Source organism: Protopterus annectens, chromosome 4.part1, assembly GCF_019279795.1.
Source record: "Protopterus annectens isolate FY-2018-M chromosome 4.part1, PAN1.0, whole genome shotgun sequence".
NCBI classification, from domain to species: Eukaryota; Metazoa; Chordata; order Ceratodontiformes; family Protopteridae; genus Protopterus; species Protopterus annectens.
The window spans coordinates 586,290,743-586,317,247 of record NC_056734.1 but is presented as its reverse complement, the minus strand read 5'-3'; the positions used below and the strand labels follow the sequence as shown (position 1 = coordinate 586,317,247).

Here is a 26,505-nt window from a genome sequence, read left to right as displayed (position 1 = left end):
CTGATCATGCCAAGGCTAAATTACTAGATGCTTCTTTACAAAAGGATGTATTATTTGGTACTAATGCTGAGGAAATACTAAGGAAAATGGAAGAAAAAGCTAAATCTATGCAAATTGTTAAGGCTTTTCTACAGGTACAGCCGCCATGCTTTAGTAGGAATTGGCCTATAAAAAACTGGTCCTTTCCAGCCACGGACAAGCCCCAAAGAGGTAGATACAGACGCGGAAGGGGCAGAGGACAATCTCAAGGATCATGTAGAGGCAGACAATGGCAACCTCCAGCATCAAGAGGTGCCGAAGACAATGCACAGCAATACAGAAAACAAACCCAATGACTTTCCCCTTTGCATGCCAAACAAGGCTCAAGTGGCAGCACCCTTGGGAGGAAAGCTGGCATTATTTTCAAAAAATTGGCATATTGTCACAAAAGACAAATGGATCCTGGACATTATAAACAGAGGCTACGGATTTCATTTTCACACACTTCCAAAAATGAGAGGCATGCCGAACCTGCCACACAATCAAAGGGCAGAGGCTCAAATACAAATTTCAAAGCTCATGGACATGAACGCTATTCAAGAGGTACCTACTCACGAGCAAAGTCAAGGTTTTTATTCCAGACTATTCCTAGTACCAAGGAAGGGAACCGATTGGAGACACATTTTGGACTTATCCATCCTAAACACATTTCTACTAGTACCAAAATTCAAGATGCTCACCTTACAGCAGCTTCTTCCCATGCTGGGCAAGGGGTCTTGGCTGGTAATATTGGACATCAAGGAGGCATACCTGCATATCCCAATCAGACAAAGCTGCAGAAGATACCTCAGATATCTTGCAGGTTCAATCCACTATCAATTCTCTGCATTGCCCTTTGGCTTATCTACTGCGCCCAGAGTATTCACAAAATGCCTGGCATCAGTAATTGCCTACTGCAGACTTCAAGGGATACAAATATACCCTTATTTGGACGACTGCCTGATCCAAGCGGACAGCAAGCGCATACTTCTGGAACATCTGGCTTATGTAACACAGTTTTTGAATTCTCTGGGATACACAGTCAACAAAGAGAAATCCAGGCTAACACCATCTCAGAAAATAATTTTCCTGGGTGCCAACTTGGACACAAACACCCAGATGGCCTATCTTACGCCAGAAAAACAGGGGCAACTAACTCAGTACTTCAAGATACTAGCAAATTGTACCAGGCTAACTGCAAGGAAAATCCTGCAGGCTCTGGGATTCATGGCATCTTGCATTCTTCTAATCCCATGTGCAAAGTTGCATATGAGAAAACTTCAATGGTACCTAAAAAACCTATGGTCTCAACACAGCCACAGTTTGGAAACAATACCACCACTAATTCCATGCTTACAAAAGGAATTTCTATGGTGGGCTCAAGCATGCCAAACAAACGCAGGTCTACCATTCAGCAAGCCTCAAGCAAATCAAGTCATCACAACAGACGCCTCAGACTACGCCTGGGGGGCACACATGACAGACAGGTGCATTCAGGGCAAATGGTCCCAAAAGGAAAAGCACCTTCACATCAATCAAAAGGAAATGCTAGCAGTGATAAATGCTAGTACAGCTTTCAAGTACCTTCTGTTTCCAGGGCAATTATTAATAAGAACAGACAACACCACAGTAATGTGGTACATAAACAAACAGGGAGGAACACATTCATACCCCCTGTGCAGGCTGGCCATGTCACTTTGGAACAGGCCTCTGGAATGGCAAATCGAGCTTCAAGCACAGTACGTGCCAGGTATGGAAAACACGCTGGCAGACAATCTAAGCAGAAATATGACAGACCCTCACGAATGGAAGTTGCATCCTCAAGTGTTTACAAAGATAATCCAAGCCTGGGGAAGGCCAGACATAGATCTCTCTGCCTCCCACAAAAATCACCAAGTGACAAAGTTCTGCTCAAGGACATTTCATCCAAAGGCCTGGAGAGTGGACGCCCTTTCTTTCAGTTGGGCAACGCAAAAGTTTACGCCTTTCCACCTCTTCCTCTACTGACCAAGGTGCTTTTGAAAACAAGAGCAGACAGACCGCATATGATACTGATTGCTCCAGACTGGCCAAGACAACGCTGGTACCCACTCCTGAGGAGCCTAACACATTCTCCTCCATGGACCCTACCTCTAATGCTTCTCCTGACTCAGCACAGCTACAAAACTCTTCACAGTCAGCTGAAAACACTCAATCTGGCTGCATGGAAAATTCCTTAACACCACAACAGAACCTTCTTTCCAAGGAGGTACAGGATGTCATTTTGGAAGCCAGAAGGCCATCTACCAGAAAAGCTTACTCCACAAAATGGAAACGGTTTTGCGCTTGGAATGGGAAAAAGGATCAGGATCCTAAAAAACTAAATTTGCCTCAGATATTGCAGTACCTAACTGAACTGCTGAACAGTGGACTGTCATTCTCCTCCATTAAAATCCATGCCTAAGCCATTTCTGCAGAATACAACACTGATCCACCCTTATTCTCTCACCCACTCTTAAGACAGTTCCTCAGAGGGGCTAAGAATATAAGACCTCCAAGGAAACAACCAAATCCCAGCCTGGGATCTTAATTACATACTGGAAAAATTAACATTGCCTCTCTTTGAACCAGCTGCCTCAACAGATTTGCAATATTTGTCCTGGAAAACAGCTTTCCTTCTGGCTATTACCTCAGTTCGTAGGGTCTCGGAATTACAAGCCCTCATGGCTGTGCAGCCCTTTCTCATCTTCCATCAGGACAGGGTTTCCCTATGAACCAACCCGTCATTTATGCCTAAGGTAGTATCTAGGGTAGCTTTAAATCAGGCCATACACCTACCTACCTTTTACCCCAATCCTCAAAACAAAGGGAAAGGCTGCTACATTCTTTAGACATCCATAGATAACTACGTTACTATTTGGACAGGACAAAGCCGTTCAGGAAATCAGAACAACTCTTTGTGTCCTATGCTGTAGGAGCTCAAGGAAAGCCAATCTCCAAACAGACAATTTCAAAATGGATAGGCCACTGCATACGTTTTTGTTACTCCTTTCATGGTAAAACTGTGCCTACAGGCATCAGACCCCACTCCACAAGGGCCACAGCTACCTCAGCAGCCTTCCTCAAAGGAGTTCCTACCAAAGATATTTTGGAGGCAGCCACCTGGAGTTCGGTGCATACCTTCACTAAACACTACCACCTACCTTTATACTCCAAAACAAGAGCAGGCTTTGCCACTGCTGTGTTGCAGGGCATTCTGGCTCCTCCTAATTCCACCTAGTGCCTACCACCCTGTGCGTAGCTTTGGGATTCTACCCATATGTAAGGACTGCAGCTGTATGCACGATGAACATAGTACAGTTTTGTACCTACCATAAATGTAGATGTTCGAGTGCTAATACAGCTGCAGTCCAGGTTTCCCTCCCTCCTTCCCCTCTTGGTACAGGCCTAGTGGCTAACTCATCTTCATAAAACCTGTTTGGGTTATACTTCTATGGTGTATTTGCTTGCAACTACTGATTTTTGATAATATTGCATTGCATGACTATACATAGATATAAAAATTATGTATTGCCTTCCTTCTGGGGCACCTGACATCTGGGGCAAGAAAGACTGAAGAAAATGGCGTCGGCTGTGTCTTGTATACCCCTGTCGCACTGACGTCAGGGAAGAAGGCAACAACAACCGACGCCGGACCTAGACTTTGGAATTCGGCCGACCGAGGACCCGCCTGACGGCAGGAGAACCTATATGTAAGGACTGCAGCTGTATTAGCACTCGAACATCTACATTTATGGTAGGTACAAAACTGTACTTTCTTCATAGGTTCTTTGGGTCCTTTTGTGCAGTTGATTGCTTAACTACTACAATACACTGCTTGCTACCCCTTTCCCATGAGGATTTGTGAGATAGACAAGGAATGGATATAATGTTACTCATACAATCATCCAGACTGCATTTGAAGAGGGTAAGGGGACTGCTTTGTTTAATGTAAACAAGGCGTCTTGTTCCAGAGTAATGGGGAATTCTTTGAGTTGTGTTTGTTTTAAATACAGTTGCTTATGGTGTTACTTGTTTTGCAAATATGAAAAAGGTCTTTCAGGACAGTCATTATAAGCCTTGTAGGCTAAAGGTCCGAGGCATTCTTTACAGGTAATAGACCTCTGTTCCTTGATTTTCCTTGTGAGGAGGCATTTGTCTTTCAAGTTGGGTCACATGTCCCAACAGGTACATGCCAAAGGGATCACTGTATTCAGTTATATGCTTAAGAAGTGAGAAGTAATGAGCTAGGATAACTTTATTGGACCTGGAAGAAATACCTATAGTAATCAGCTGGACCAGAAAGAAGGATATCCTAATGACCATGGCCACATAGTGGTCAGATGAGAGCTCATTATTAGCAAAAGTGCCCAGGTCTGACTTTCACTTTTTTAGCATTTAGCTTGAGACTGTGTTCTTGGCACCATGTTTTAGTGCATATTTGACCTTCCTGAAAAATCTGGGAGTCCTCAGGGGTGTGTGTGCGATAGTTCCAAGTTTATAGTCCTAAGCAAACTTAGTCAGCCAAAGGCCTTTGTCAGCTTGCATGCCAAAAATGTAAATACCAAACAGAAGTGTCCCAGTACCAAGTCCTGGGAGGTGCCACTGGTAAATGGGTTCATGGGACTTGATAACATCCCAAGCTGCATCCTCCGTGAACTCGGGCAGGAACTTGCAGTACCATTACACACTTCAACCAAAGCCAGAGTACTGGCTTCGTCCCAGCTGAATGGAGGAGGAGCAGTGCTGTTTGCCTTTTCTGAAGAAAACTGTAACTGAAGGAGGCCTTATGACTGTCTTGACAGAAAAGGCAGTTCTGAATTGAAGGCTGGCCTTGGAGAATCCGATTTTGCTTAAAAAATGTTTGTACAGATTTTATTTTTTTTATTTTGAGGTGTTTCTATTAGTTTACTAAGGGAGAGAGGAGTTTATCTAGTTATAGATCTTGTTTATAACCAGTGTTGCACCAAATAGGTTTCTTTCTAAATATGATGCAGTATTTGTTCTAGTGAGACCAAAGTCTCCGCAGTATTGAGGTGAGAATAAAACCCTTCCATGAATGCAGTAATGTTCTCTTGGCTGGGTATAAAAAAAAAAAAAACTCTCTGAAATTGGTAGGGTTTGTGGGTGTGTTGGGCTGGCCTATAATACTGTGGACCACTTCTTCAGGATCAGACCTAACCAAGGAGAGCATAGCTGTAGGCATAGACTGTAATGGTGCTGTGTTTGTAATGATCAGGACCAATAGTGTTTGTAATGATCAGGGACAATGTATTTGATCCTTTAGCAGGCTATAATAAAATCTGGTCTAATGAGTTTGCATTAACGAAGTCTAGAAAAACTGAGTATATTTGTTTGTTTGTAATAGTATAAATATTACTTAATAAGCAGATAACTGATATAATCATGTGTAATAGTGGTTGTTTTGAAAGGGGACCCAGTTTATTTAAATGATTTTCTGTGGTGCGAGAGACATAGAAGTGGTACTCTGGTTGGCTAAAAGTGGTAATGGGTCTTTTTTATGGTCACTGGGATGTGGAGAAGTTCGAGATCATTTGCTAACTGCATTAACCCAAAACATCCATCCGTTTCAGAGGAGATATTTTTTGTTGATATATATATATATATATATATATATATATATATATATATATATATATATAAAATCAAGTTCTTGTATGCAAAAAAGGTCCTATTCTAGCTGAATGAGAACTTTAGAAAATTTATACTGTAATTCCAGTACTTATGCAGGGGAGTCCAAGTCACATTCATAGAGTAAATAGCTGTATAGTGACAAGTAGGAGCTCTTCTGTGAAGAATACAGAATTACTTTTCCAGTGTATCATGAGCAGATTGACTACAGTGTGTGTCGTGGCAATGAAGGCAGCACCAATCTTTTTTTGGTCTAAGAAATTTATCTTTAAAGATTAAAAAAACTGCTGTCTTCTACTTAGGTTCATAGGTAAGTACTAGGCTAGCTGCCCCTGTAGACTATTTTAAGCCTAGTCAGTTTCTCTCTTTTTCTTGATATAATTTATCCCATTTGGTTAGAGATTGGCATTACTGTTCCATGGTCGATAACTATATATTGTCCTTAATTAGATTAACTGGGATCATACCGGAAATAATTTGAGGGGACCTATGCATGGGCTAAAATGTTTGGGAGCCACATCTGTCCATTAGTACAGGGGGCAGTCTGGGAGGACATTTTCTGTATTCTATCCATAGATCTAAGTTTTGCCTAAAATGGACAGGGATGAACTGCATGTGGATGGACAGTCTATTTACAACACCATTATCCTCTGTGAAATATACCTGTCCTTCGAAGCCATTCTCTTGATGTCACAGAAGAGATTTAGATCCCTAGACTGAGTGCTTTGATACACTTACTTGCTGATGTGCAGTAAATCCAGCAGTAATGGATTGGAGGATACCTTGTATGCCAGACACAGGTCATGTCTTAGAAGTCTATAGGATACTGAGTATAGTGACTGGGATTTGAGTTGGTCCATGCAGGACATGTTGTTTAGGCCTCATGTCCTTTTAGTAAGGTATTTTATGTGAACATCCCAGTTGTTGAATGTGTCTGAACAAATGCCAAAGGGAGCAATTCTATTCAATGACTGGCCTAATGAGGACTGAGTAAAGAGGGGCTGTCCCTAGAGCTATACACAATCCTTTTGTTTATAAGATGTGCAAAATATAAGGACTGACTTACAGTAGTAGAGACATGTTGATCAAAAGTTAGGTCACTGTCCACACAGGTTTTCGAATCTTGAGCAACTAGGTTAACACTTAGGGGCTTATGGTCAGTGTGGTAGTTCCCTGGGTAGATAACTTCTAAGAGATACAATAATGCATGTTTTGGCATTTAGTTTTGGACCACAATGGCCAAGTTATTTGGGGATTCAATGACTGCTTGTAGCATGCAGTCATGTTACAGACTGGGTCAGCTAGAGCCCTTTGATATTGCCATTTACTTCAGAAAAGTAGATGTCAAGCAGGAGAGGTTCCTGCAAAGAACTGTGTCGGACTCCACTTGTGACTGGTCTCTTTGTGGAGATAACTTCCCCTATTTTGATTGTCTGCTTCCTGTCTGTGAGCCAGTTGACACAATTCAGCAGGTGACATAGGCTTTTTTTCTGCAATGTATTTAGCTTTTCCACTATGCCTAAGTGGGGAATTGTGTCAAAAACTTTGACCAGGTTGAGATAAGCAGTGTGTACAGTTTTGCCATCATGCATTGCTTTGGTAACCTTTTCAAAAAAAAATCTACCAGGTTGAGTAAGCATGACCTGCCCTTGATGAATCCAAGCTGAGATGGGTCTAGTGTCTGGAGGTTCCCTATGTCCTGATTAATTCCTTGATAAGTCTTTCCATGGCTTTGCACCTGAGGCTTGTCATACTTGGAGGTCTGCAGTTGTTTTGGTCTATGAAAGGCCATCCCTTATGTGGAGGAATAACAGTAGTTGGTCTCCATTTGCTTGGGACAAAACCTGTACTTCTGTCACCACTGTTTTGTATCAGCAAACCATTCAGTAACTTCTTGATCAGGAATGAACTGCATAACATGCCTTCTTGTCTTTGTTCACTAGTAGTTGATCAGTGTTTACTTATAGTTGTCATCCATAGAATCCATTGTGTAAGAAATGGATTTCATAACTGATTCTATCACTTTACTTTCAGTAAATATAGCTAAGGTCTTAGTCTTGAAGCTGGACACAAATTCCACAAATGGCCTTAGTCAAATATCCCAAATATCATTCCTAATTTTTGACAGGTAATTCTTAAATAAGCCAGTACATCTTTTATAATTTGTCCAGTATCTAATACTTTATTGAAATCAAGTTGGCTATGGACGTGGATATTATCTTTTTTTTTCATAACTACTTTATAGGAGACCATATAAGAATAAACTAAATAGTTTTTTTTCATAGATTGAAGTATTCATAATGAGTAGTAGTCTGTCTTTACCTGCTTTGATTATGTGGAGTATAGAATTATTCTTTAGAGCCATTAACATTTCTACTTTTTTCTTTTTAATAATTGTTTAATTTTATATCTTCACATTTTTTTCAGACACTAATATAGTGGGCACAGGGAAAAATTGGTAGAGTATGTATGTTGACACCCAATTGAAATGCCAGTACTTGAAATGCCAAGTGTCAAAAAGCCAAAAAAAAAGACTGAAAACCTGGAGAAGAGCTAATCTCGAAAATCACTGTTGTCCTTTAAAAATTATTTTTGCAGGGGTGGAGGGATGTAAGCCCCCCACCCACTAACTGATAATATACCAACTCCAAAATTGCCATACCTCAGAGAAAAGGGAATATTCCGAGAAATGGCATCTCTGACTTGGTATATGTAAGTCTGCTCTTATGACAATTCAGTTTCCGCGTTTTGGGACTCTCTAATGGGTTTCGACATTTCATATGGTTACCATATATGTTACTAGATGTAGCAAATTGCACATTCTAAGTTTCACATATACTGCGACATTAAAGGTAACAATTTCCACCAAATAGTCACAAGGTTCTTTTTAATCATGACCTGGGCAACAATTTAGTGCATCATATTGTCAGAGGTATCTCAGTGGTCTGAAAAGCAAAGTATTTACAGTGCAGGTAGAAAGGACAGTAAAAATTCGTATTTACAACAAATATTTTGAGTAGGCAAATATTTATGATGCAAATAGAGAAGTACAACTGCAGATTTCCAAAAAATAATTTGAATGCATAGAATTTGGCAGTGACGTCTTCATTCAGTAGTGGGCTTATCTTCCATTATAGCAAATGCTTTGTGCTTTACAATTGCCTTTACAACGCATGTTATATGCTTGAATTGCCAGTCATTTACAGACCTTCTGACTTTGACTTGTCTTATTACAAGGAAAGAGGAAGTGAGGTATCCAGTGTTAAACCTGTATTTATTGTATCCCTTACTTTGGCTAGTTCACGGATCTTGGAAGAATACTTGTCACATGAGATGCATTACTTTTTTGGACTGGAACAAATCCGTGCTCTCTCATGTATACTAACATTGTGCAACTGTACATGCTAGTGTTTCTTGGAACTGTTGCTGCTTTATGCACAGTCGATAGCTTATCTCTGTGCTCCTTGTTCAATCTTGAGTTGACATTTCTGGCCAAAACATTACATCCCTTAAAGAAATAGAAATGTTGTTTAAGTGCAACAGCTGAGCACTCATAGCAGGAGATTTCAACCAGGGCTGCTATGCATGCTTTCATATTTTTCTGATTGTGAATTCCCGTGTGCTAGCCTAGTTGTACTGCTCCACAGTATTTGGTTGTGCCATTGGGTGATGCACGGTGGTACTGGCACTCACCTTAGGCTGTGTTGGCACGTGCAGCACGATTAAGATGAAAGCATTGACTGCTACTGTGTGTGCTCTGAACACAGCTGTACTCTGTTCCCTTACATGATGCATAGTTTCATAGTATAGTACTAGGCTATCTGCCCTGGGGCATTTGTAAGCCTAGCCATAGTGATGTGGCTTTTGCCACCCCATGAAATGGTACAAAAATGTACAGATAAAATCTAGAATACTGTGCCTCTGTCTAGTAGTGACACAGTGAAGGTCCCCTTATATAATAGAATTAGTTTAATGTGCCTCTGTCTAGCAGTGACACAGATGTGACCCCTGGGGTAAACTTACGATCTCCCATCCACTCATCAAGATTTCTCTTGAAGAGATTCAGTAAGGGGCTCTGCCTAATACGAACTGGGATCCTGTTCCAAAGCATGGGAAGCCTCTGGGTTATGAATCTATCCCTCCAGCATGTCCTATTCATACTTGTACCGAGTTTTAAGTCTTTAGCTCTCGTGGTCCTGATGGATTTGGATTTTTTAAGGTGGACCTGATGGATTTGGATTTTTTGAGGTGGAGCATGTCCATCAGATCCTGATTGGACATGGCCTTGTATGTCAGGCAGAGATCACCTCTGAGCAGGCGGTATGCTACTGAATAGAGCTGAAGTTTGTTTAGTCTGGCAGAATAAGACATATGTTGGAGACCCTTGATCCTTTTAGTGAGGTACTTTTGTGGTCTCTCCAGCTGTTGCAAGTGCCGGGTGAGGTACATACCAAATGGGGCATTGTACTCAATCATGGGTCTGATGAGTGAGGAATATAGGGGTACAATGACATCCTTGGATCTGGATGTGAAACCCTTCATGATGAGGTGTGCAAGGTAGAATGTTTTTCTAACCACTTTGGCAACGTGGGTGTCAAATGAGAGGTCGCTGTCTACTTGGGTCCCTAGGTCTCTGATTACTTTTTCTGTACTCAGTGGGTTGCTGTCTATGTGATAATTTTTGGTACTTTGTTTTTTCCAAAAGGGATAACTATACATTTTTTGGCATTTAGTTTAAGGCCGTGACTACGGCACCAGTTGTCTGTTTCAGTGAGGCCTTTTTGTAGGATGTGTGTATCTGCTGGTGTATCGACTATGGCACCTAGTTTGCAGTCATCTGTGAACTTTGTCACCCACAGCCCTCCCATGTTTGCTTTAACATCTGAGAAATAAATGCCGAACAAGAGGGGTCCCAGGACAGATCCCTGTGGGACACCACTTGTGACTGGCTTTGAGTCTGACATTGCTCCAGCGATTTTAACTTTATGGGTTCTGTCCTTTAGCCAGTTTGCAGCCCATCTAGTGACATAAGGGTTTACTTTTAAGCTGTTTAGCTTATCAATGATGCCTGAGTAGGGTATTGTGTCTAAGGCCTTAGCCAAGTCCAGGTATGCTGTATGGACTGCTTTGCCCTCATCAATGGCTCTAGTGACTGTTTCGAAAAAGTCAACCAGGTTTAAAAGGCAGGATCTGCCCTTTACAAAGCCAAACTGGGTGGGGTCAAGCATCTGTAGGTCCCCTATGTCTCTGTTTATGAGTTCCATAATGATTCTTTCCATAGCTTTGCAGACCAGGCTAGTCAAGCTTATGGGGCGGTAGTTTCCAGGGTCTGTAGAGGCACCCCCCTTGTGGAGTGGGACCACTGTTGCTGTACGCCAGTGTTCAGGTACATATCCCGAAGTAAGGCTAAGGTTAAATAGCATTTTTATGTGTGGGTTTAGCTCCCTTGAGTTCACGTGACACGCACCCCGGGATACCGTCAGGTCCCATTGATGCTGTGTTTTTTGCTTTGTTTAGGGCGGTTCTCACTTGGACATCTGAGATGACAGTAAGATTACATTCAGCTGGGATAAGTATTTCTTCTTTTGGGGGTGAAGGAGGCGAGAAATTTGCACTGAACCTATCAGCCAGAATGTTAGCAGTATCTGTGGGTTCAGTGTATTTTTTGTTGTTGTGAACCAACTCTAAGCATATCCGAGGGTTTCCGCCCAGGTTTCTAACATAGCTGAAGAAGGCTTTGTGATTATCTTTAGTGTCCTTAGCGATTTTTCTCTCAAAGTTTGCCTTGGATGTTTTTATGAGAGAACGTAGTTTTCTGCTAATGTTGATCAGAGATGTCTTCCCTTCATGGGATTTCGCTCTGACGTGCAGTAGCATCCTTCTTTTGTTATACAATTTGTTTATGGCTGAAGTCCACCAGACAGGACGCTTACATTTGGTGGAGAGGGACTTGGATTTGTTTGGGATTGCATGATCCATGCATTCTTGGAGATGTCCATAGAAAGCATTTGTGAAGGATTCGGCATTGTGGGATGTGGTATCCACTGGCACAGTGGGCTTAAAGGATACCATCTCAGTCTTAAGAAGAGTGAAGTCTGCTTTTGAGAAGTTTTTCACTGTGGTCTTTTGTGCTGGGGGTGGAGGTGGGATATGTATATCCAGGGTGATTAGTTTGTGGTCAGATTTCACTAGTGAGGGGTATACTTCTGGTGTGGAGCATTTTGTCCCCATGTTTGTGATGATCAGGTCTAATATATTATTTCCCGTAGTGGGAGAGGTGACTAGTTGTTCCAGTGCATTTGAATTTATGAATTCCAGGAACCTTTGGGCTAGGGTATTAGGGCTAGAATAATGTACCCAATCTATGTTTGGGTAGTTGAAGTCTCCCAGTATGATGGTATTTTGTGATACATTCATATCCTCCAATGTCTTCAGGAAGGCTGAGTGGGGTTCTTGAAATTGTGAGGGTGGTCTGTAACATGCTACCAGTTGTATAGCAGTTTTGCCTATGGTTAGTTGCACCTGTATGGTCTCTGATGCTTCATCTGTTGCTACTAACCTGGAGGTGTGGGTGTCCTTTATGAATATGGACACTCCCCCTCCCTTTGTGGTTCGGCCCGGGTTTTGTGGCCGAAAAGCATGATACGAGGTATAGCCTGGTAGTGCTGGAGTGCTCTCAGGAGCCTTGAACCAGGTTTCAGTTACTGCACAGACGTCGATGTTCTCCATGCTGAGGAGTGCATCAAGTGCCTGCATCTTGAGATTTAGACTTCTGGCGTTGAGCAGCATTACCCTTAGTTTTTCCATTTTGTTTTCTAAGGAGGTGGGTTTGTCTTTTGAGCCTTGCCTAAAAAGGCACTATGGGGGTGGCAAGAGCCTTAGCCAATATCCGGAAGCCCAGTGGTGACAGGTGTAAGCCATCCCTTGCAAAGCAGGGTGGCTTGTCCAACATATCATCCCAGGCAGACAGACATTGGATCCCCTTAGAATGACACCAGTACTTGAGCCAATTGTTAAAGCTGATCATCTTGTCTTTGTATTGTGGTATCATTCTTGGTTAGGGCAAGATGCTGCTCAGGGTCAGGGTCATACCAGCCTGGGCTACATAATCGGAGAGCTCCTCTATGTCTCTTTTCATGTAGTCCAGGGAGGTACGTCTCAGGTCATTCACACCAGCATGGACAATGATGGAGTCATATTTGTACTTGCTTTGGAGTGACCTGAGTGCGTGTGTTATGTGGCGGATCCTAGCTCCCGATAGACAGCTCACAGTCACCTTCTCCTTGTTCAGCCTTGTCAGTGGGACATCAGTGTGTCTGACTATGGAGTCACCTATTACTAGTGTATCAGGCAAGGTGTTTGGCCTTAAGGGCTGCGATTGGTTGACACACTGATTTATTAAAGTATGTGTTGCATGTGTTTTGTTTTGAGGTGGTGGATTTTTGGATGTCTGCTTTGGGAGCCTTTTTTATTAGAGCCTCCGAGTATGTCTTTGTGTTTTTATGTGTTTGGTTTGCAGTTGTGGTAGGTCTATGTGGGACTGGGATTGTTGTGTGTGTGATTGCCATCTCCTCCTGTCTGGTCATGCCAGCCCTGAGTTGAGAGAGTTCAGCCTCCAGTTTGGCTATATAGTTGCATCTCTCACATGTAATTGTGTTTGTTGGGAGGAGGAGAGGGTTGTCTGTGTACATGAGACAATTGTAGCATTGTCTCAAGATGCCCAGATTGACCAGCTGAACTGGAGACGACGCCAGTAATCTACCACTCGACATGCTAGAACAGTATAAGGGAGTGGTATACCTTTAAGGGAAGTGGGTATTCACAGGGGTGGTAAGTAGATGTAGTGCTTTACTTAGTACGAGAGTGCTTACTTAGTAGAGATGTATTGAGAACAAGTGCTAGGCTTATAATACAGTGAGTATTCTGGTTGTACCAAGAGTAGAGCTTCCTTAAGGGAAAATTCGAAGAGCAGACTTGGCGGAGCCAGAAAAAGTTTACCTCGTTTAACCGGCGCTGCGACGACCGCGCAAAGCCGTGCAAACGTGGATTTCTATCCAAGTAAGGTAATGGACAACACAGGAACTACACTACAGCCCAGAATACAGCAATGCCTGTAAACTGGTCTAAGCTAGTCGAGGAAGGCGGGAAAACAAGGATTATTTTTTTGTTTTTTTGGTAGAAACACACACAAAATGCAGAGACAGTGATAAATTAGTTGCACAGGCTAGCACACTTTAGTGGGCAGCCTCCACAGTTAAATTAAACAAACAAGCAAACGTTTGATCAAATTCGACTAAATGTAACTTTAAGTGCAGATTTTAAAATAAATGCAGCAATCAGTTAAACAGTTCAGGCTAGTTCAAAGTAAGCTACAGAAGCTATTTCCAGTGAAAAAAAACAAAGATACTTAAATCCAGAAGGTAGTCGCTTTTTCGAGTTCCTTGCTGCTAGGACCACTCTGTAAACCCACGTGGAGCTTGTCTGAGCAGTATAGCCAAAAAAAAAATGCCCAGAGGCGGATTTTAAACAGTGAACTACAAAAGAGCTAGGAATGGTCCCAAACAACCAATTACTACAGCTTCTTGTGATGAGGTCACTTCCCCCAAGGACAGGTAGGCTGCTCAAGGCTCCCCACTCCCACTGGTGAGCAAAGAAACTTCCTTCTATCCAAGTAAGGTAATGGACAACACAGGAACTACACCACAGCCCAGAATACAGCAATGCCTGTAAACTGGTCTAAGCTAGTCGAGGAAGGCGGGAAAACAAGGATCATTTTTTTGGTTTTTTGGTAGAAACACACAGAAAATGCAGAGACAGTGATAAATTAGTTGCACAGGCTAGCACACTTTAGTGGGCAGCCTCCACAGTTAAATTAAACAAACAAATAAGCAATGCACATGTCCAGAACTATCCTGTGAATCACTTTTCCTTTAATGTTTAACAGACCCCAAGCATGTTCTGCACTTATTTGATGCAAATTTATTTATTTATTTTACATTTGTTAACCGGGCTAGTCTGACTGGATATATTTCCATTTTCAGCAGAGGCCCGGGGAGAAAAGCTCCACATATGGACATAAGAGATTTATAATGAGTACAAATAAGTTACAAATAACAAGTTACAGACTTGTAACACTTCAACCAATGCATCTTGATTACAAAAAGAAGGCAACTGGAAAACCTAAAATACATTCTATTAAACATCAATACAACTTCTAGAACCTGATAAATAATAAGAGAGACCAGGTAAAAGAACTAAAACATTGAAACCTAAAACTAGATTACAAAGAAGTACACTACCTAGACTATCTAAATACTATCATCTTTAGCATAATTACATATTGTAGCATGAGAAGAGAGAGTAAAGGGACAGGAGTTAGCAAAAAAAAAGCAGTAGAAGGGCAGTGTAGAGTTGAAAAAGATATAAGCAAATCATGTAATGTATTGCTTTCCTAATATAAGGAACTCTGTTCCTGGAGTACATTGTATGTGAGCAGGTAGGCATTTAATTCACAAACCTGTTTCTGACTTTCATTGCTTTGTTGAGTGTGCCAGTTGCTGTTTCCACTATGCCTTGTAAGCAAAAACTACTCTTAATCTGTCCCTCTGTGAATTGTGCTTAGGCTGTGAAGAATAAATACCAGCTTTCATCGGGTTGACTACATTAGTAGAGAAATTGGGGCATGGAATAAGAATAATTTTGTTTCCTGTGTTCTTTCTGATTATTTTTAATCTGCTGCTCTTTACTTATTAGTGACAGAGGCCAACAGATATGGCCAAAGTGTGATTGTTTTAAGTAGGTGATTTTTTTTAAGGTGTCACACATTATTGAAGTAGTTAGTGCTGCTGAGTCACAGTATTTATTTCTGTGGTGTAAAATCCATTTTCGGTCTTCTGAAATGAATATGCTGTGCACTCTGTCAGCAATAGTTGTCATAAGGACTTGAATTTCTCCCCCATCATAGATATACAAGTTGATGGATTGGTGGTGATCAGAACAGATTCTAGTTGTGAGTGCAGTATTTGAGTGGGTATTGGGTATGTGTGTGTGTGTGTGTGTGTGTGTGTGTGTGTGTGTGTGTGTGTGTGTGCGCGCGCGCGCACTCATTCCTGATGCTTGATGGAATATGCCCTGGATCCCTACAAATCTAATTTTTAAAAGATGCATTTAAAATGGATGGCTAACAGATGCAACTCTTCTGGCACTGGGACCTTCTCTATCCTTTACCACAGAAGAAAACATCATGCTTGAAAAACATTTTCGCTGTTGTGTTAAGTAGTAAGTGGTGATTTATTTATTTGTGACCCTTTATGAAGCACTTGATATTATAGATACACAGGTGAATATTCATAGTTTGTGTTCCTTCCACACTGTCATGCCACTGTTGTCTCTCTCGCATGTTTTCAGTTCAATTCAAATTTATTTAAACTTGTCTTAAATGGGATGCCCAACTCCACTCTGCATGGATGGTTCCAGGTGTTATAATATGCCAAACAGTTGCATGTTTCCAGCATCAGAAACATTTTCAACAACTTTGCCACTAAATGTCAGTCTGTGCATTTTTTTGATAAATTCAAGTTTCCTACATTTACCCAGACTTAAAAGGAAAAGTCACCTGCTAACAGAGTACAGTTTTTGAAAATGCTAAGCTTTTCCCAGAGTTCAGTAGTGATTTGTGAATGCTTTTCTGCCTTATGCTGCCATATATGCATTGCCATTTGCAAACCATAAAACCTCTTTCCCTTTCTTGTCATTCATAATCTAAACATGACTTGTTTTATGCAGTACTTAACATGTTTTATGTATGTGTTCTGTTCATGTGCAGCTTTTTCATTGTTTGATATTCACCTTTGTATTACTGCTTGCTCCTGCATTTATTATACTAACCTCTCATCTTTTTATCATATCCTTGCATGGCTCAGATATTTTGAGGGGTGGGCATCCACAACACACCTCAGACAATGCCTGCGAAAGATCACGACATAACAGATCTCAGGAGCTGAGCTCAAAATCAAAGTCAAAACACACTGTTTCCCATTCTCAGTTCTTCGTGGATAACTGTGACAAAATAGTTGAGCATTCTAAGCGGACACCACATGAAACAGCCAGTTACTATGAAGAAGAGCGAGAAATGCAGAGGCATAAACGGGGTGATGAACATGAAAAGTCAAAGAGGGAGAGGCCTCCTCGACCTCCACCTCCAGATTTCAGTAAAGACTTTGGTAAAAGTGCTGGACAGAGAAATAAGGAGAACAGTGAGGACAACTGGGCTAACCTGGACAGGCCCAGATCTAGATCTTGTGATGACTATGACAGAACTAGTTCACACAAAGGCATGCTTTCTCATATGGGTAATGAAGGAGTTAATACATGGGACTACAGGCAAACTGATATGTCTGATCCTGTTAAAGATGAATCTAGGCCTGCAGCTTCCTGGAAGAACACAGAAGGGGACAGACATCTCCACAGCCACAACAGAGAAATAGGTAATACAGTCAGTTACTGAAACTGTTTGCATGAAAGGAAGTGATTTAATGACCACTAGTTGAAGTCTCATAGACCAGGAATGTTTTCTTTTTGACATTTTCTAAAGATATCTTCACCTTGCAACTTTCACATTAAAAACTTGTATAACAATAAGCTATTTGGTGCCAAAGGTCTAAATAAAATGGCTAGCTGAAGGTAAAATGCAGACTGATTTTATTTATGTAAAAATACCACAAAGACCACTGATACAAGCAAAAAGCAAATTTATAAAACACTTAACACCTCGGCTTACACAGCCTTCAAAGAGTAAAGACATCACCAAACACAATTACTTAAATACAATATGCATAATTTTGAGCAAAATAAGGGGGAAAGTTTGGAATACAGATATGTTTTGGTGATGGTTATGCTTGGATGTTAAGTCTTTACACCAACATTAGGCATGAAATTGGCATTCAAGCTTTGTTTTATTTTTTGGGGGACTCTCCCATGTCTCATTTTGATAGATTTAGTTATGTTTTGTTTGAAAAATATTTTTTTTATGTTTAATGGAGACATTTTTCAGCAACTACAGGGTACTGCCATGGTGGTGTCCTTTGCCTCCATGTATGCAAACCTAGTTACTGCCAAGTTTGAAGATGATTTTGTTTACAGACATATTTTTTCAGATCACAGGTTATTTCATATTTTAGGTTTATTGATGACCTTATTTTTTTATGCCAAGGAAGTCGGACAGAGGCCCTTGAGTTTGTTAATGATTTACAATCTAACACTATGGGCTTGAGCTTTGATTGTATGCAGTTAGGCCATCGAGTGAATTTTTTGGATATAAGTCTAGAGGGATTCACCACTAGTCTCCATAAGAAATTTGATTATAGAAATGTATTTTTACATGGGAGTAGTTGTCACCCCAAACATTTAGTCAAGGTATTGCCTTATAATTAATTTTTAAGAATTCATAGGTTATTAGCCAAAACAGTTTTGACAGGGAAATATTAGAAGTAGAGGACATGTTTAGTAAGAGAGGCTATGATGTTCAGTTGGTTAGGGATAAGGTTACCATACGTCCGGCTGTCCCCATACACGTCCTCCTTTTTTTGGGCTCCTGTCCAGGTGTTTTTTGAAAATTTAAACCTGGACAAATCACAGAATTTTCAAAAAAACAGACATCCCTATTTTGAAGTCTTTCCTCCGCTTTGTTTTTTTTTTTTTTTTTATTGGCTCATATAGCAGTATACGAGCCAATCAAGAAACTGAGCTCTGTTCAGTGCGGAACTGCTTGATGCTCTGCATTGAAAAGAAGAGGTTCCATTGTTCGAGGTTTTGATTGGCTCATATACCGGCATGTGGGCCAATCAAAAATCCCCAAACATGGACCTTTTTTTTTTTTTTTGCTCTTCAACCTAAGAGGACGAAATAATATGTGCTGGTAGCAGCACATATTTTTTTGTCCTCTTACATACAAACAATTATGGTAATAGGGAAGCTAAACAAAAAATTATGGATATGAGATATCCTATTAATTCTCAGGGGGACTTTTACAATACTCGTTTAAGTGGGAAAAAGTATGTCAGTAAGGTCGTGAATAATGGATGTCAGAAGTTTTCTTTGTGACTACTTTTAATGTTATAACTGAAGAAATTGTTAAAGTGAGTAACTTGTGGCCTGTGCTTTTAACGGATAAAACTTTGAATTCCATACTGCCTAATTTCGTGAATATTGCATATAAAAGAGCTAGGAATTTGTCAGATATACTGGTACATAATCAATTTTATTTACCAGATCGTAATATTATCCAGAGTTTGAATGTACATAATGGCACTGTTCCATGTGATGGCTGCTCTATTTGCCAACATATATAATGAGCTCCTTTTCCCATATTAATGGCATTAAATTTGTAGCCAGGCATAGACTGAGGGGGTTATGGATGTAATATGTTCTATATAGGGGAAACGTATAGGAGTTTCAGGGTCCACTTACAGGAACACATTAGGGATATAGAAAATTAGAGAGCCCCCTTGGTAATAATTTTATGGTAGCACATAATTCTAACCTTGAGTCACCTGAGGGCTGCGTTTTGGAACAACGGTATGTTGGTATAGGGGAATGTGTGACTTTAAAAAATAAACTTCTTAAAAAGGAAACCCTCCTTATTTTAAAGCATGGTACTTTGGAGCCTCTTGGACTCAACAAGGAATGTAACTGGAAGTATATGATTTGAATTATATGATTAATTGATTTAATTATGCGTATTGTATTTAAGTAATTGTGTTTTTGTGATGTCTTTACTCTTTGAAGGTTGTGTAAGCCAAGGCGCTAAGTGTTTATAAATTTGCCTTTTGCTTGTATCAGTGGTCTTTGTGGTATTTTTACATAAATAAAATCAGTCATAGTTTTGCATCTTGTATTAGTTGCTGCTTAGACAAGAACTACAAATACTTAATGGCAGGTATATTCAGGTAAATGAGTTGGGTTGTATATTGTAATGATTCTAAACTGCTTCTAGCTTGGTCATGCACTACCAGGTGAAACACTGTATCCTGCTGCACGGTCAGAATAAATTGCTTCAGTTGTACTGGTCTAGAAGCAACACAAACATAAATATTGTATTTTTTCTTCAGAAATGATTCATTCCAGTACAGGAGATTGTGCTTTGAGGGCATCTGAACTGAGTATGACCATCTGTAAATTCCTGCTTTCTTAGAAACCATGAACACAGAGAAACATACATGCATGCGCACATATATGCATAAAGTTCTTAATCTGCTGACATTGAAAGTAGGAACAAAGACCCTTGAAAAATAGGTACACCCAGCTAAAATCTGGACATCTAATTAACATAAAGTTTTAAAACCAAATAGCACAACTCTTCCTGCTTCTAGAAGGAATGTGGGATGTTACTCCAAAGCATGTGGTTAAAAACAGTTGGTGACAAAAGTGATGGAAAAATAAGCACACTACCATTGAGGCAGTAAAGTCTGTAGACCAGTGAACTGTATTACCCAAGATCATTTATTTTCCTTTCTGGAAAAGAGAGATGTTCATAGGTTCATAGGTTCATAGGTTCATACTAGGCTATCTGCCCAAGGGCATTTATAAGCCTAGCCCATAGTTATGTGGCTTTCGCCACCCCTTTAGTTTGAATAAAAACTATGCCTATCATTTTTCTGTGCCTCTGTCAAGCAGTGACACTGAAGTAATCCCTGGGGTATATCTGCGATCTCCCATCCATTGGTCAAGATTCCTCTTGAACAAGGCCAGCGAGGTGCTCTGCCTCACATGTACCGGGATTTTGTTCCACAGCATAGGGAGTCTCTGGGTGATGAATCTGTCCCTCCAGCACGTTCTATTTATAACCGTGTCAAGGTTTAAGTCTCCGCCCTTGTGGTTCTGAGGGATCTAGATTTTTGAGGTGAAGCATATTCATCAAATCTGGGTTTGACATGGCCTTATATGTCAGGCACAGGTCACCTCTGAGCAAGCGGTATGAGACTGAATAAAGCTGGAGTTCTTTCAGTCGGGCAGCATAAGACATATTTTTGAGACCCTTTATCCTTTTGGTGAGGAACTTTTGGGGCCTTTCAAGCTGCATCAGGTGTCTGGTCAGATACATTCGAACGGGCATTGTACTCAATCATAGGTCTAATGAGTGATGAGTACAGGGGACGATGACCTCCCTTGATCTAGATGTGAATCCCTTCATGATCAGGTGGGCGATATAGAAGGTTTTCCTAACTACTTTAGCAACATGAGTGTCAAACGAAAGACTACTGTCAACTTGGGTCCCCAGATCCCTGATGACTTTTCTGTGCTCAGTGGATTGTCACCTATATGGTAGCTAGGGGTAACCTTGTTTTTCCCGAAGGGTATGACTATGCATTTTTGGCGTTTAACTTCAGGCCATGGCTCTGGCACCAGTTATCCGTTTCTGTGAGGCCCTTCTGGAGGATATCTGTGTCAGATGTGTTTTCGACTATGGCCCAGTTTGCAGTCATCTGCAAACTTTGTCAGCCATAACCCTCCTGTGTTTGCTTGTACTTCAGAAAAGTAGATGCCGAACAAGAGTGGACCCAGGACTGAGCCCTGTGGGACACCACTTGTGACAGGCTTTGAGTCTGACATGGCTCCAGCAACTCTGACCCTGTGGGTTCTGTCGCTTAGCCAGTTTGCAACCCATCTTGTGATGTATGGGTTTACATTCAAGCTGATGAGTTTTTCGATGATACCTGAGTGGGGTATTGTGTCGAAGGCCTTTGCCAGGTCGAGGTAGGCTGTATGGACTGCCTTTCCCTCATCAATGGCCTTGGTGACTGTCTCGAAAAAGTCAACCAAGTTTAAGAGGCAGGATCTGCCTTTGACAAAGCCAAACTGGGTTGGATCCAAAGTCTGCAAGTTCCCTATGTCTTTATTTATGAGTTCCATTATGATCCTCTCCATGGCTTTGCAGATAAGGCTTGTCAAGCTAATGGGCGGTAATTTCCAGGGTCTGTGGAGGCACCGCCCTTATGAAGTGGGACCACAGTCGTGCGCCACTCCTTGGCACGTATCCTGAGGTGAGGCTAAGATTAAACAGCTGTCCTAACTGTGGGTTTAATTCCTCGTTGAGTTCATGAAGCACACAGCCGGGGACACCATCCGGTCCCATGGATGCTGTGTTTTTGCCTTAGTGAGGGCAGTTCTCACCTGGGCGTTGGAGATGTTTGGGGGCTACAATCCTCTGGAATAGATATCTCTCCTTTTGGGGAGGGGAGAAGTTTGCACTGAACCTGTCAGCCAGTATGTTAGCAATGTGTGTAGGTTCAGTAATTTTCACATCATTTTGAACTAATTCTGAGCATATCTGGGAGTTTCCTCCTAGGTTTCTAACATAGCTAAAGAAGGCCTTATGATTGTCTTTAGAGTCCTTGGCGATTTTTCTCTCAAAATTTGCCTTGGATGATTTTATGAGAGCTCTTAGTTTTTACTTATAATGATCAAAGGTGTCTTACCTTTCAAGGATTTTGCTCTATCTTGTAGTAGCTTCCTCCTTTTGTTGTAGAGCTTGTTTATGGCTGGGGTCCACCAGACTGGACGCTTGCCTTTGGTACAGAGAGTCTTAGTTTTGTTTGGGATTGCCTGATCCATGCAGTCCTGTAGGTGCTGGTAGAAGGCATTTGTAAGTGATTCAGCGGTTTGAGTAATGTTTACCACTGGCTCAGGGGCCTTAAAGGAGACCACACTAGTTTTTAGAAGTGTGAAATCGGCTTTTGAGAAGTTTTTCACTGTGGTCTGTAAGATGAGAGTCCTATTTTTTTTTTTTAATTATTGTTTCCACTGGTTTGTTGGCCACAGTGTGGTTTTCTGTGCATCAGACAGCTTAGAAATAATAATAAAAACAAAAAAAACGTACATGAAGAAGGGGATTCAGCAAAGTGGTAAATTAAGCCTAAAACTAGGGACATATTTCCAGAAATGGGGCCATCCCTTGCAGGGGTAAATCAGGCCCTGAAATAGGAACATTACCCCAAAATAAGGGTAGTTGAGAAGTCTGAGTGTCATACTCACATGTGCGTGCTCACTCTTACTTTTGCTCAAAGTGATATTCCAGTCATTTATGCTGAGGTGTATGCAAGCTACCTGACTGCATTTTTTTGTTCATGTCATATGCATCACCTTCTTGCAGTTGTCAGATGCAGTGCTTTCCTTCAGTGCTGGAAAAAGTCAAAGATTGAACTTCTGAAACGTATAGCAGGAGAGTGGCTTGGGTGCCTGCTCTGTGTTACTTCTGTCTAGGACATTTGCAAACTGTCCCTGTTGTGCAATTGCTGCCAGCAGTTCAAAGTCCTACTCTGTCATTACCTGATAAAAACCCATTTCCACTTGTGTCCTCTGTAGTGGAATATGGAAAATGACAGAGGCAGAAACATTGATCAAAAGAATACTTGGAATGTCTCCAGTCTAGACATCTGGCATGGGGCAGACATGCTCAAACTAAGCATATTGTTCCCAGCCCAGTCTTCAGTTTGAGTCAACTTTTGCTGTCAACCGTGATCTTACTGCCTTACTACATTTTCATTGCAGTAACTTATTTTGTACATTTTTACAGTTTGACCTGTGAGGAGGGCAATGGAAAACTACACCCAATTTTTCCACACTTTTGCAATGTGCATCTCACCGTCTGCATAAGAGCCACATTTTGTTTTTTCTAATTTCTTTCATTGCAGATCTGATAAAAATGACAGAAATCTCTCATCTCTGTAGCATAGAGGCATAAAGCCTTTACTATGACCAAGATAAGTTTAAACAACATCTCAGGCAACAGATGAGTTGGGCAGACAAGGATGGGAGTGTGTGGCTTGCTGAATCTGATCTGCTTCACCTCTAACCCCACTGGGAGTGTGGAAGTATTAACAGGCAGCATTACAGGTCATGTAATATGCATTGCTTATAAGGGAAAGGGCATGCATATGTATGGTGCAAGCATGGGTCTCCCTAAAAAGCAGCATTTGCTAAAGTCACAGCAGCCTGAGGAAGGAGTTGGTATACGGGAGAGAGAGAGAGCGAGAGAAGGGGAGACAACACAGCCATCAACAGCCTGCTCCCAAACACTGAATGCTTAACTGCTGCATGAGTGGATGGTCTTATAAGTATCCTTCACCAGGCAAGGAACAAATAGGCTGCAGGGCTCTTACCTTGCCCAGGAATCAAGTGGACCTGACAATGTCTTCTCAATAGGAGAAACCACTGAAGTATTCAAGCAACTCTATTGAACTCTATTGAATAGTGATAGCAAAAGCCATACTGATGAGCCTAGATTTTTCTTCCTTGGCTGCTTTGTGGGATTTTTGAGTACATGGAGTCCAAGTTATGCAGTAACTTTTCCTTTGCAAAGAGAAATAATTAACAGATCTAACAGGTGTTAGTGTCCCCCTTTGCTTCAATGAAGCATTAACTGCAAAGTTTTGGTATTTATGACTTGAGTTTCACTGTTAAAAATGCTTCATCCTGAAATAATTTTAATTTTAGATGTGAGGTCATATCATTTTGCTGTGTAAAATGTTGAAGACGTTTAAATGATTTCAAGACATTGGTTCCATGGATGATAAAGCGGCCCACTTGTATGTCTTTTTACTGGCAATTTGAATTTAAAGGCATTTATAATTAATGTTACTTCTAAATTATTTTTTTTTTCAGAGGGAGGGGGGGCTGAGGGTGAAACAGTTCTAGTTTCATCTTGCCTAACAGAAATGCAGTTGCTGTAAAAATCTTTAACAACTGCATTGCACCACAAGAGTAATCAATCAAAAAAAAATCAGTGTATAAAATAAAGAACCCTATTTTGCAGGTAGGGGCAAACTTCCAGCATCCAAAGTGGGGGCAAGCCCCCATGTTTCCTGTCTCTAGGTATCCTAAAATGAAGTCACACAAGCATAGAGAAAAGGGAAAATGTATAAAAAAACAAAACTCAGTTTTCCCTTTTGTTTGCCCTATGACCAAAAAAGCAAAGTCCAGCATCTGTGGCTTTGTTTAAGTATTGATGAATATCAACTACAAAAACTTTTGAGCTTAAAGTTGCAATTTTGTGCCATGATTAAAAGTGACATGGTAAATAGTAGTGTTCCGCAACAGTTCACTAGCTGACTAATAATTGCATTTTGATATTTAGGTTTCTGATGTAATCTCCAAGTGGGAGTACCTGAATGAATGCATAACATGTATGTAGTTCTTGGAACACTGCAATTACAGTACACAAATGGGAAAAATATATGCCTGTTAAGCACCTTTTTTAATGTCAGAAACATGCTTAACAAATGATCCTTTAAGCATCCATAAGCAGTGTTAAGATTGGGTCTCATATTGGGGATTAACAATGAAAAGTGACAGCCAGCGTAGAACAGAAGCAAAAGTTAGAACAGATTTAACAGCTGTTAGACACTTCACGCTGCACATTTTGTTCTTCCATACATTTTGTTTTATAAGAGATCTTAAAGCTTCTACTTTTCAGGAAAGACACTGTATCTGCCTGTTAGCTCTTTGGCGGCTGGTATGCATGTTGACACCGTTCAAACACTTTACATCCAGTAAAACACTTCACAAGTACTACATGTAGCAGCCAAAACTCCATCCATTTCAAAGAGTTATGATCTGGTCTCACCGATCATAACCATTACTCTGTGTTCTCAGCATGGAAACCTAGATTCAACTCTTAAACTTCATTCTCAGAGTATTTCTTGGCATCCACGTTTTAAACACATAATAATTTGACTATGATTGTAATCATCTGTTTGTTACATTAATAGACAGTGACGTTTAGAGATCTTTGAGATGTGCGATGTCAAACTCATTCTGCAATGCATTCAAAAAAAGTTGCTATAGAAATAGCATCTGCTACTGTGCAGTAGTCTGTGATTAGCACTGAGTGCAGGATACAATAATAAAGAGCAGTTGATAGCACTGAAGTTCACAATTTTCTGCAATTTTTGCAAAAGTATTGTTAGCACTGTCCACGAGAGCTGCAGTAATCACTGGCTGTCCATATAAGGAGTGAACGTTTTGTACAGTTTTTAGCTATCAACTGACGTTGCACTGTTTACCTTGGGAAGAAGCTATGGCTGCCATCATGGTGAATAAAACTCAGTAAGGATGTTCTTGCACCATGTTTTCACAAATGTCCTTGTGTGTCATCCCGAAGTTTTTTTTTTCTTAATTGTATGGAAATGTATTGAGTGTCTTGTAGCAGTTAACTAGGAAAAGAGTTTGATATTTTCCACAGTGGTGGCTGTGGTGTCTTCCCATTACTCAAAAGTCACAATCATAAACTCTCATAATAGTTCTGGCATAAATCATGCATGCTACAATCTTAGAATGTTGCCCATAGTGCCAGTAGGCTTACTGTATAAAATCACTTCATGTACATCTACCACAAAGTAATACAACATTCTACATATCTAATGTAGTCATTGTGTGACACTTGGTTGTCTTTGCTAGCCTATAATAATCAAAATCAAACGCTTCAAATCTGGCTTTTTAAGACTTGCATTGTTTAGCAAAAGAAAATAATTTGTATAGTTCCTTACCCCCCCCCCCACCACCACCAATTATCAGTACAGTACAATACCAGAGGTGAGAAATTATGCAGGAGATTTGCTTCCTGTTGCCCAATTTAATCATGACAGGCAAATCCCAAGGGGTCAAACGCACAGGCAGGGGTTAACCATGTATAATTTCTATTCCTTGCTTGGTAAACGTTTTGGCTCGTATTAGTGGTATTAGCTCTGTGACTTCCAAGCCTAGTACTAGGTGTGTGAAATCCCATATATTACAGTGTGTGAACTTTTTGATATGCGAGAT

At 40.8% G+C, this 26,505-nt stretch overlaps 1 protein-coding gene across 2 annotated transcripts in view; it reads left to right on the top strand.

The window, feature by feature from the left end:
- Positions 1–26,505, top strand: part of CCDC50 (coiled-coil domain containing 50) — an 830,503-nt gene that overhangs the window by 389,934 nt on the left and 414,064 nt on the right. The window contains exon 6 of one of the 2 annotated variants that reach the window (XM_044070390.1): positions 16,611–17,174. The exons of the other annotated variant lie outside the window; for it this stretch is intronic. Coding sequence (XP_043926325.1) covers positions 16,611–17,174 — 564 coding nt within the window. The remainder of the gene's footprint in view (positions 1–16,610; positions 17,175–26,505) is intronic. 2 annotated transcript variants of the gene reach the window in all.